General features: G+C 36.4%; 1 protein-coding gene across 1 annotated transcript in view; it reads right to left on the reverse strand.

The window, feature by feature from the left end:
• Nucleotides 1-3057: 3057 nt before the first annotated feature.
• STPG2 (sperm tail PG-rich repeat containing 2) overlaps nucleotides 3058-13199 on the reverse strand; it is a 594553-nt gene continuing 584411 nt past the window's right edge. Inside the window, exon 14 of the mRNA XM_049630905.1 lies at nucleotides 3058-3187. Within this exon, the coding sequence (XP_049486862.1) occupies nucleotides 3058-3187 (130 nt within the window). The remainder of the gene's footprint in view (nucleotides 3188-13199) is intronic.

The following is a 13199-nucleotide window of genomic DNA, read 5'->3' on the forward strand; positions in this document are numbered from 1 at the left end:
CCTAATTTCAGTTTCCATCAACTTACTTCCAAGGTATTATTGACCGGAAGTAGAGAAGAGTAGTGGGCGTAAGAGAGGTGCTGACTTGAACTTAAGCTGAGGGTACTCTGAGACATGACTGAGGAATTTAAAGAGTAGAGAAGTCTAATTCTATGAAGGATGAAAAATTTCCTGGAAAATACTCAGGCTTAGGGACACTAACCAACCCATACTCTTTGGAGGGCAAGAGCAAAGAGAGTCTGCCATGAAGATTGTCCTGGTGGATATGTACCTAAGGGGAGTGTCCCATAAATAAAAACAAAAATTTGGCTTTCCTAAGAACTTGGTAACTCACAGGCAAACCAGAGGGGACATAAGAGTCCCCTGGACTGGTTTTATGTGTTACTTCTTTAAACAGGTCTAAAACATTTTTGTATTCAGTGTATATTTAACGAAGTCATGAAGGAATTGATATTCTCCTTAATATTGTTTAAGAAACAGATTCACTTACTATTTCATTTCCATTGTCTGAATCAGACCTGATGTTCTGAAGATAGTTTGCAAACCATTTCTCTTTGGTACTTGTTCTTTAACACTCTTGTGATTTTCCAAAACTTTTTGGGAGGCACAGTAAGCTATTTACAACTTAGATAATAAAAGAAGAAAAACAATCTCCATAAACAGCATCATGCCATGTATTATTATTTTCGGGTTTTTAGCTAACTGTGATCACTGACTTTCAACTAACCAAAGGACGTGACCTTGCAAAAAGAATTGACAGAAAGAACTATGTTAGTGAGGAGCTGCTGCTGTTGCTATATGTATATGTGCCATTTGGTTTAGTTTTATCAACTTCCAGCCCATGGCTCAGTCCATCTCACAGGAAGTAAACACCATGGTATTTCAGTAGTGTTTCATTTCTACTACACTGAGTAGCAGAGCTGTGCCCTGGCTGACCCACTCTTTTCTCAGACTCTTCACCAGGACAAAATTAGCACGGCTTGATACCTTCTATCTCAAAGCAACCTTTCTCAGTGAGAGACAGATTGGTCTCCAACTTTCCCTTAGAGCAATACACAATGTTGGGGGTGGGGGGAGGTAGCCTATTCCATTTTTCTCATGTTTATGTGAATTTCTTCCTCCAGCTTCTCTGTCCTCCCCCTTAGTCCCTCCTCTCCACAGAAAAAGGATTGACTGATTTGACCGATACGATAAGCAGGATCTAGTGCTTACTGGCTCCTGTTCCTCAGTTGGTGAGAAAGTAGCCCCTGTCCCAGGGCCTTGCTCTCTGTCCCTGCTATCAGGGCTCAGTGTATAGCAGAGTCTGGTTTCCCCTTGCAGCTTACCTGTGTCAACAGCCTGCACATTGTGTATTGTTGAAAGGAGTTTTCCAAGATCAGAACTCAGGCAATGGCTATTAGGAAATCCACATACAGTCACAAACCCAAGGTGTTTTCTAATCCACCTCTACCGATAGTAAAGCTGATGCTTTAGTCTATATTTATCAATCTCCTGTGTCTGTTTTTTAACTGCTCTAAACTTGAGGGGAAGGAGTAATATGTACTACATTGGCCCTATTGAAACCTTCATCTCATAGATCTACCACCTCCAGTGCTCTAGGCCAATGTTCCCAGAGAAGACAATGGCCCCACCAGATGCCCAGGATCCCACACAGGCAGCCTAGAGCAGGAGAAAAAGTAAGAAATTGTGGATGGCATCTGGCTTCTGATTGAGAATAGTTATAAGAATATGAGAGATATTCTTTGGAAGCTCCCAAAAACACTTCGGGGGCAGGGGTAATTTAAAGGAGGTGCAGTGAACTTGGAATCACTTGTAGTGAACTATGGATTCAAAATACGTCAAGTCATTCTTATATATGGGATCTCAGACTTGTGAAATCTGTGGAAAGTTAAGCTACCTGCACGTACATCTTATGCTTATAGGAAACTTATTTGTTCAAAACATTTTTTGCTTATGTCTTTTTATTATAAGAATATGTTCATGAGATAGGCAGGATAACCATAATACTTCTATTTCACGTGTAGGAAATGGAGACATAGAAGGCTAGAAATGATCCTATGTTATATAGCTAGCAAGGGGTGGAGAAGGATTACAAAATGTATGTTCTCTAATTTCTAGACTGACTTTGTAATAAATCACTTAGAATTCCTTACAAATTCTCCTTCACAGAAATAATTTCTCAGAATTTTATAGGAGTACGAAGCTATTAGATGTAATGGGATCAAAAATTAGAGAAATACTTGGGCTTGCTGATTGTGATGTGCAGACTCTAAGACACCCCCCGTGATTTCTGCCTCCTGGTATTCATGCCTTTGTGTAGTCATTTACCTCTGAGTGTGAACAGGACTGGTGACTTACTTCTAGCCAACAGAATCTGGCGGAGGTGATGGATGTCACTTCTGTCATTATGTTACATAGGATTGTAGAAGACTCTCATTATTAGTTCTGTCTCTTGCTGGCTTTGATGAAACAAACTGCCATATGAACAGGCCTACATGGCAAGGAACAGGGGGAGATCTCCAGCGAACAGCCAGCAAGGAACTAGATCCTGCCAACAACAATGTGAGCTTGAAAGTGAATCCTTCCTTAGTCAAGCTTCAGACAAGAACCAAACCCTTGGACGCCTTGATTACAGCCTCAAGAAACCCTAAAGCAGAAGCCCAGTTAAGCTATGCCCTGATTTTTGACCATGGAAACAGGGCATAATTATGTGTTATTTCAAGCTACTAAGTTTATGATCACTTATTGTGTAACAGTAGATAACTAAATTGGTTTTCAGTGAAACAACAGGAATCCTCTAGCAGGTCCAAGCTACAAAGAGTCTAACAATTATGTTTCCTGCCATCACCCTGTTTCCTATGCTGCCCTAACTTGTACCAGATACTATAATAACCGCTTGTGCCTGGTGATCTTGTCCAGTAGATGTAGTCATCTTACCATGTTATCTCTTACCTCCCTGGCAGGATTTAATGCTCAGTTGTCTGCTACCAGACGCTGCAAGGCCAGAATCATTTATTACAGAGAGTTTAAGAATATTTCTGTATTAACAAGTCCTTGTCACATAAACATTAATGGAAAGCATAACTCAGTCTCAAGGTACCTTATGGAACATTTATCCTGAATTGCTTTACCAAGGCCTGGAAACAGGTGATCAAAATTCTCCTCTGATGATGTATGCAGCCCAGGACTATTGTGACAGAAGAAGGAAAGGAGAGGGAAAAAAAAGGAAAGAGAAAAAAAAAAAAAGATATGAACCTCCTTACATTGTTCCCAGGCAGCTTTCCTTCTGAGTGTCAATTTTTATTAAATGTCTCTTATTTCTCTTTTTCCCCATGCAAGTATTGGAAATGAGGAAGAAATTGGTTTAATAATTTTCTGAGAAATCAGCTAAATTCTAATGTTGTTTGATCACATCCAGTTACAAAAATGTCAAGTGCATTTCCATTTAGAGTGCTTGCTTAAACAGCCGTGCAAATGGGGAACACCCGAAAATCAGCATATATCATGAGAGAGTTTTGACTTTTTTTTTTTCAGTACACACTTGCATTAATCCACTCTGTTACTCTTGAAAATAATGCATTTTTCTGGCACATCATTCCTTAAATGAGGGTGATCCATCACCACTGGAGATTCACCAGTGAGGCACATTAATAAAAGCAGACAGATTCAGTGTGTTTTCTTTGGGAAGGTTTGCTTCTCATGAGGACAACGTTTGGTTGCTTATGCCAAAAATTCAACCCAGATGTTTCTACAACTCCTGTTTTCCCTGCTAGGACATTTCCCTAGGTAACAGCTTATCATAATTCTCATTTTACTCTTCATTAAAGAGCTGTTCATCTCAAAATACTATGTGCTATAAGGGGATGTGATTTTTCTCCCCTCTTCTGAAAGCTGTTGAATTAAATATGTTATAGTAACTATACTAGACATCCTACTCTGATGAACTCAGGACTTGTGTGTGTGTTTATTGTGATTAAAACACACACACACACATACACACACATTCAAACACCTATGTGAATAGTAAGTAGTGAGGCTCAGACATGTGGAATTCAGGCAAATTTCACATTTTTATCACATATTTTTCAAATCTTAAATATTTCTGAATAATTTACTTCCTGAAAATGACTAATAATGGGCTATGGGAGAACTGAATATTTAAATTTCAGTATTTAATTAGATTAAAAATTAGCTAAGCAGTATTTTATTGAATAAAATTATATGGTATTTTTCTCCTAATCAACCCCCCCCCTTTTTATTTCATTCCAAAATATGTATAAGTACATCACATATTTAGGCACTGCTACTGACTATGTGCAGTTTAATCTCTAATTCCTGCTACTATATTTTAGAATATAGACTTTCTACAGGATGGGTGAATTCTCCAGCAGGCTACATTTTTTTTTTTTAATGTTTACTTATTTTTGAGAGAAAGAGAGACAGAGTGTGAGCAGGGGAGGGGCAGAGAGAGAGGGAGACACAGCATCTGAAGCAGGCTCCAGGCTCTGAGCTGTTAGCACAGAGACCGATGCAGGGCTTGAACCCAAACCATGAAGTCATGATGGGAGTTGTAGTTGGACTCTTAACTTGCTGAGACACTCAGACGCCACACCTCCCTCCTTTTTTTTTTTTTAATATTTATTCATTTTTGAGAGACAGAGCATGAGTGGGGAAGGGGCAGAGAGAGAGGGAGACACAGAATCTGAAGCAGGCTCCAGGCTCTGAGCTGTCAGCACAGAGCCCCACACGGGGCTCGAACTTACTAACTGTGAGATCATGACCTGCGCCAAAGTCAGACTGTCAACCAACTGAGCCACCCAGGCACCCTTCCCTCCTTTTTTTAATATCCAGCATAGCTACATTTTAGCCTTAGTGAGAAGACTTCATCTTCTCATATTCATTTTGACAATTCCACACTTAAACTATGTGTAATGATTGAATTGAATGCCTGTGCTTGAAGTATTGAATCAAATATTTAGTCACCTCAATAAAGCTGAGAATAACAAATTCCTTAGCACAGAAATTATCAAATACCCAGTGTTAAGACATATAGTATGTTTATGAAATTCAGAGTAAAACTGAATTTCAGTTATATAAAAACATAACAATAAGATATATAGACACTCCCTAGAGCAGATCAATTATTTTTGGTGTTATTCTCACCTCAATAAAGCTGAGAATAAAAAATTTCTTAGCACAGAAATTATCAAATACCCAGTGTTAAGCCATATAGTATGTTTATGAAATTCAGAGTAAAACTCTGAAATTCAGAGTTATATAAAAACATAATAATAAGATATATAGACACTCCCTAGAGCAGATCAATTATTTTTGGTGTTATTCTCAGTAAATGGATTTGAAGAAATTTAATCAAGTAAAAACAGTTGATAAAATATATGTGTTGATTAATCATAGCAACATACTTATATGATAGATTCAAGGGGCCATACATGACCTAAAACATGATTTACGAAAAAATATCAGTAAAAACTGTGCTGAGTATCTAATTGCATGAAGTTGCCAGGAAATGGGAAGAGTTTTAAAAGATAATTACCATAGACCTAGATTTAAGATCAGAAGAGTCATATGTCTCTATATAAAGAAAAGTCGGCCTACAGAGAGAAATGGTACATTCAAATCAGTTGAGGGTATCAGCACAAAGAAAAGTACTGAAGACATGAATTAGAACATTCAAGGCAAACAGCTTGAAAGAAGAACACGGTATGAAACAAAGGAGGAGATTAGAAATAGACACATTTAAACAGTTTTTTTTCCTTAAAATTTTCTGAGGTTGGCTGAGAAGTTGATAACGTTCCAGAACATGAGCTCAAATTAATAGTACTAATTTTTAGTCACCAAATGGAGTTAGTATGTAGAAAGTTACAAGTGAGTGGCACTCTGCTCAAACTACTAGAACAACCTGGGTAAGCAACAAAATCGGAGTTTAAAAAAAAATCAGAGAATTGAATATGCAAAGAAACTAAAATAAACTAAAATCCCACAAGTTATTGTGGGACCCAAGGAATTTAACAAAAATCCCCTACCCCTGGACAAGCAGAGCAAGACTAACTCCATTTTGTGCTGCACCCACCATCTCATGTATAACCCCCACATGACCTACTTATTGCTTAAGACACTCCCCCACCCTAGTCAAGCCGCTGAGCACACCCTTACTGGAAACCGGCTCATAGAGGAATGTGGAACCCCTAACCGCCAAAGAATGTAAACCCCGCCTTTTGCCCGCCAACCTTGCACACCAATTCTGACCAGAGTGATAGGCTAGTTCAAACAGTTACTATAGGGTAAATTGTAATTCAATTGGCCACCTGTGTGTGGACTGACATGACTATGCAACTTTCTGTGTGTGTTACAATCTCATTGGCCACTGGCCCCTATAAAACTGCTACGCCTTTTAACCTAGGGGTCCAAGTCCCTGCTCTGCTGTGTCGGGTATACTTGGGCCCAAGCTCGAGCTTGCAAATAAACCCTTGTGTGTTTGCATCGGTATCGGCTCCTTGGTGGTCTCTCGTATTCAAAATCGGGGACATTACATTATGAGCACTTGGGAAGCTGCTTTTACCACTAACAGGGATGAGGAGAGGAGAAATCTTTCAGAGATAAGGGCCAGGCATGTAGAAACCTGACCGACTTTTAATGAACTTTCGCAGCACTACGCAGATGAGTTTGAAGGACGAAAATCACATGACACCTCAGCCAGAGTCTGGTCTGTACCCACTCGCCCTGTCTTTCCCCAAGTATTTACCATGATGGGGGTACACTGAAGCCCGGGGACAGAGCAGGGAAGTTGAGAGAGATACCCCTAAGGTACATGGGCCTTTTCCAAGGGCAAAATAACTATCCACCAAAAGCTGGAACTAGAGAGAGAGCAATAAGAGAAATCCATAGAAGTACTCTGAGCCTTTGCTGACTGCATTACAGCTACATGCCAAAGGCTGGGGACAGGGCAGGAGAATAAAGAGAAATCCCTCTGAGAAACTGTGGCTCTTCACCAAGGGTTCTACAGCAGGCCTCCAAACCCTAAGGGGTGGGCTGCAGGATAGGAAGACATTTCCCAGGGAGCAGGAAAAGAGAGCAGGACAAGAGAGCAAAGAAAACACCCAAATGACTCAGAAAACGAGAAGCTGGATGTGAGTGAAAAAGAGATTACCAGACTCTTGCTAATGCTCAGATCCCAAACCTTGCTAAAGGGAAGGTTTTAAGTCAATGCTTTAAAGTACTTTAAGTTAGTGATGAACTGAATTTAACCAAAGGGGCAAGAAAACTCAGATGAGAGTCAAACATAGATTAGGCTGATTTAGCCCACGGCACTAATGCTTGACATAAGAAGGGCAGCCTTTTTATGGAGATAAATAGTATATGCTTGGTCTCTTATGTATAAAGTCTGTCCTAAACAAAACAACAATAATAATAACAATGATAATAATAAAAGTCACAACAAAATAAGCAATATGACCTTTGGTGTAGAGAGAAAAGAATCAAGGGAAACAGAACTAGAATTGGCCTCAATCCTGGAATTATCACAGACTTTATTTTTTTGTTTTTTTAATTTTTGTTTAACGTTTTTATTTATTTTTGAGACAGAGAGAGACAGAGCATGAACGGGGGAGGAGCAGAGAGAGAGGGAGACACAGAATCTGAAGCAGGCTCCAGGCTCTGAGCTGTCAGCCCAGAGCCCAACGCGGGGCTCGAACTCACAGACCGCGAGATCGTGACCTGAGCTGAAGTCGGAGGCTTAACCAACTGAGCCACCCAGGCGCCCCAATCACAGACTTTAAAGTAACTTGGAGAAACATGCCTAGTCGAAAAGGTGGACAATAGACACGTTTAGATAAGGAATTTTAGCAGAGAGGTAGAAACTATAAAAATGAAGAAAATGAAAAATACGATATCAGATTTTTTTCCTATGGGATTAAACAGCTGAGATCTGTGGAATACTGTCAAATGGTGTAATTTCAGTGTAATGGAGTTCCCAAGAGAAAAGAGAAAATGGACTAGAAGAACTATCTGAAGACATAATGGCTGAGATTTTTTCCTGATTGATAAACCATGTCAACCAATAGACTGAAAATTTTCAACAAAACTCAAACAAAATGCAAAGAAAACTATAATTGGTTTCATCATAAACTGATGAAAACCAAATATTAAAAAACAGCTAAAGAAAAAGCAAGTATTATGTTAAGAAAAAAACAACTATACATAGAAATATATTGTAGCTGATTTATCAAAAACAATGAGGATCAAATACAATTGAATGATATCTTCCAAGTGCTGAAAGAAAACACAAAAAAAGGACTGCCGAAGTGGAATTTCATATTGAGGGAAATTACTCTTCAAAAATAAAAACAAAAGAAAGACGTTTTCAGAAAGACAGAAACTAGGCAAATTCATCACTAGTACATCTGTATTGGATGGAATGCTAATAGGTGTTCTCTAGGAATTAATACCATATGGAAGTCAGATATGCAGAAACAAATAAGGGGACCTTATAAGGTAAAAATATGGGTAGACATCAAATACATTTTTACTTTATTTACATATGCACATACTAATTTATCTGTAAATGTTTTTAAAAATAATTTAATAAAGTAATACACTTTTGCCACATATAGAAGTAAAATATATTACAAAGAACATAGAATTACACTGCTGTGTTTTTTAAACATTGTTAATGACATAGTATAAATAGGAACAAATGTGAAGATGATAGACAAACTCAATCATAATATATAACATTAAAATGGACTAATAATCATGGGGTTCCTGGGTGGTTCAATAGGTCAAAAGTCCGACTTTTGATTTCAGCTCAGGTCATGATCTCACAGTTGGTGAAATCAAGCCCCACACCAGACTCCACACTGACAGTGCAAGAATTCTGCTTGGGATTCTCTCTCTCTCCCTCTCTCTCTGCTCGTCCCATGTGTGTGCTCTCTCTCTCTCTCTCTCTCAAAATAAATAAACTTATAAAAAATAAATAAAATGGACTATCATTCCACAGGCAGAGATTGTTAAACTAGATTTTTTTTAAAAAGGATTTGATTATATGCTGTTCTCAAGAAACACAGTTTAAATATTAACAAATATGTTGAAAATGAAAGTATGTAAAGATGCATCATGCAAACACTAAGCACAAGGCTATAAATTTCAAGATAATGGTCTTTACCAGAAATAAAGCATCTCATAACAATAAAAGAGTGAATTCATTTAGAAGACCTAACAATTTTAAATTTTAAGTACATAAAAACAAAGCTTTCAAGTACATGAAGGACAACTTAAACACTAAAAGAACAAATAGAACTCACATGTAGTTAGACATTTCAAGAATCTTTTCTCAGTAACTGAAAGGGACAAACATATCAGCATCATTGTAAAAGACTTGAACAATCACATCAACTGAGTTGGCCTGATTGATATTTGTAGAATACTAGACCCAATAGCTATAGAAATACACTTTTGTGTGTGTGTGTGTGTGTGTTGGGGGAGGTGGGTAGAAGCTATAAAAAGGTCAATATGGTGGGGGCATAAAATTAGTTTCAATAAATTTCAAAAGATCAAAATAATATAGAATAGCATTTCTGACCACAACATTAATTAGAAATTAACAAGATATCAAGAACATCAGAAAATATTTGGACATAAAAACACCTTTTAAATGGCCTGTTGTAAAGATGTAAAATGGGGTCAGTCTGACAAACTTTCAGATGTTATCAGGAAACAAGATTATGAATATATACCTATATGGTCAGATGAACTTTCCTGTAAGAGCATAATAAATGATTATTCCTTCTAATGTGATAGAGAAATGTCCTTTTGTGTTTCATGATCACTGATAGCTAATTCCTACTCCTTGGAGCCTTGATCACCTCTGTCATTCATTCATTTTTGTCTGAAATAACTGAAATATTCTTTTACAATTTCTCCCCAAGTCCCCATTTTATTCTTCATCCTCAGTAAAACAGAGTTTACTAGAATAGTGCAGGAGTCAGAGGTGGTAAATACATTTAGTTACCCCAGGAGTCCACAATGTTAAAGTTACTCCAACAAAAATATAATGGAAGGTTAGGATCCAGGAATGTATGTTATTAATGTATCAACTCATAATCACAGTTGTAATTTAAATAACAAAATGTTGAAATAATTAAAAAATTAATTCTCTAATATTAATTAATCATGTTATAACTAAGCAAGAAAAACAAATGTAAAGAATGGAATATTATGCAAAAATAGAACATAAAAGCCATAATTATTGTTTTTTAAGTAAATGCAGCTGCATGAAATGAGTGTGCATAAAAATATTTTACTTCACAGGACACCTGTGTGGCTCAGTTGAATATCCCACTTTGGCTCAGGTCATGCTTTCATGATTCGTGAGTTCAAGCACCATATTGGGCTCTCTGCTGTCAGCAAAGAGCCTGCTTCAGATCCTCTGCACCCCCCTCTCTTTTGTCCCTCCCCTGCACATGCTCTCTCCCTCAAAATAAATAAACTTAAAAAAATACTTCACAAATATTTTCTGTTAAATTACTAGTAAGTATTTGGACCTATTTTGCATGTGTAATTATATTTTTGTCCCTTATTTGGAAGATGATTTGCTCTTCAGATTGTTTCTATAATCAATGTTACCTTGCTGTTCTATTTTATAAAAGTAATGCATGGATATTATTAAATATATAATATATAGAAATGTCTAAACTGAAGGAATACATAAAGGAAAAAATGAAGTTGCTCCTTAAATCACCGTAGAGATCATCATTGTTTAACACTCAGCAAATATTCATTCAGACTTGCTTATGTATATAAAAATTGGAGAGTTGTATGTATATACATGTGTGTATAAAACATTTATTAAATGTGCATGTAATTATAAACATATATATACATACATATTATCCTGTAACCTGATGTATTCATATAACAAATAATGCAATGAGACTATATTTCATTATGTACTATGGATAATAAAATCCAGCATGTATAATAGCTTTATGCTAGACGTCTTCCTCAGTACTTGACATAAATTAACTCATTTTAACCTTATAATAACCAGTATGATAGATGCAATAATTATCCTCATTTACAGTTCAGAAAAATGAAGTGCAAAGAAGTTAAGAAATTGTCCAAGGTTACATCGCTAAGAAGTAGAATAACAGAGGATTCATCCCCTTTAACAGTTGCCTAGTAGGCCAATGTATAGATGCCCCTTGGTTCACTTAATTCATTCCATATGGATTAACATTTAAGCTACTTCTATTATAGTTCTAATTCTTATATATGTATATTTTTTTCTATTGTTATCCAATCATTTCCAAAGGATAATTTCCTAGGGTAGATAGATTAGCTGGGTTCTAGATTAGAGAGAGAGAAAGAGGTACGTAGATATATATATACATATATATGCATGTATCTACATAATAAATAGAAAAAAATAATTTTTGTTTTTTGAAAGATTATTAGTAACAGTATGTATGGAGAAATATATACTTCAATGATAATTTCATATGTATGACATATCTGTATATATATTTTTACAAATATATTTTATACAGTATCATATATAAGTATTGTATATATGTATCATGTGCATGTCTCACATATACATATATATGATGTATATAACCATGAAATTTTATATCAAAGTGCATATTTCTTCACGCATGCCCTTATCAATAATCTTTGCAAAACAAATTGTATTTCTTTTATTATACGTGATATTATGCATCTTTTCATAAAACTTATTAGTTATTTGTTTTTGTTTTTTGTTTTTTGTTTTTTGTTTTTTTTTTTCCCGAGAAATTTGATCCTGAGCTTACCTCTGCTCTGGGAGACTGTTGTTCCATATTTGTGGTTGAAGTTGGGTAACTACACTTCTAGGGTACTCAGTGCTCTCAAAAGGCAAGCACATGTTCCCTATAACTCATCTATAGTTAAAATAAAAGTGCCTGAGCATTGGCCTCTGTGGGAAGAACACCTGCCTGGAATTGCAAGGAAAATAGATGCAAAAGCCCCCACGTGCAATGTGCCTGCCTCTATTTGTAATGTAAAGTTTGTTAATAAGAGCCAGCTGTCTCTTACAGAGCCAGCGAGTTCCTGCTCAGAATGTGTTTACTAAAAGACCCTCTTGAAATGACAACCAACTGGGCAAGTATCCTCAAGCAGTTTTCTAGATGAGAGAAAAGAAGGAAAAATAGGGTTAAAGATACATTTTGTAGAACTCCTGCTGAACAACTTCAGGAAGCTTTTCAATAAATTTAAGGTGGTAGTCAATAAAGGAAAACCTTAATTCTACTTAGAAATTGCTTTCAAGACCTCATGAAAAGGCTAAGCTGTTTTTATGACCTTTAACATTCTTCATTTTCCTTTCATTTGGACCATTTCATTAAAGCAACTTCTAACCAGGTAATGATGCAGATCTCTTTGCTTGTTCAAAATATATACCAATTATCTATTTTTCAGCTTCATACAGAAGTGTTTAAAGATCATTATTCCTGTATCTAAAAATGAATTCCTTGAAATTACTTTTTCAAACTAAAATGTTACTTTTACTCTGTGTGTGTGTGTGTGTGTGTGTGTGCGTGTGTGAAAGCACTTTAGATAAAGAATAACATACATTTTATCTGAAAGACTTGGGAGGCCAGTAAGGATCTTTATTATTCATGAAAGGAAAACTGTGGAAGAGAAAATAAGCAAGTTGTTTAATGTATGGGTTATCATTTGGAATATCCTGAAAAACAGGACCTAGTTGGAAGAGATCCTTCAGAAGAATTCATGTGTTAAACCATGTCAACTTAAGCAGCATTTTATTTATTTGGGTGTCACAAATTTTGAACAGTCTAAACTAATGATTTCCAACATGTGGAAACTTTGCAGAATCCTCTGGACATATTAAGTTAATGCACAGAGTTGAATAGATCCAAATGCAAAGCAAAATGTATTATTATACCAGAGTTGTTGCCTTATGTTTAAAGACTTCTTGCAAATCAGTAATGAGGAAAATTGTAGTCCAAGAAAAGAATAGTGAGCAAAAAATACAAGTAGGGAACAGACTTTATAAAATGAGAGTAGCCAGGACATGAAATTTTAAAATGTTTCTTTTTTTCAGTAGGAAATTTCGAATGATAAAGTGGTGGGAGCACCAGCTCATGAGTGAGGAGGACTTGGATTCTAGCTTTGCGATCCATAGT

This window comes from Panthera uncia, chromosome B1 (assembly GCF_023721935.1).
Source record: "Panthera uncia isolate 11264 chromosome B1, Puncia_PCG_1.0, whole genome shotgun sequence".
NCBI lineage: Eukaryota > Metazoa > Chordata > Mammalia > Carnivora > Felidae > Panthera > Panthera uncia.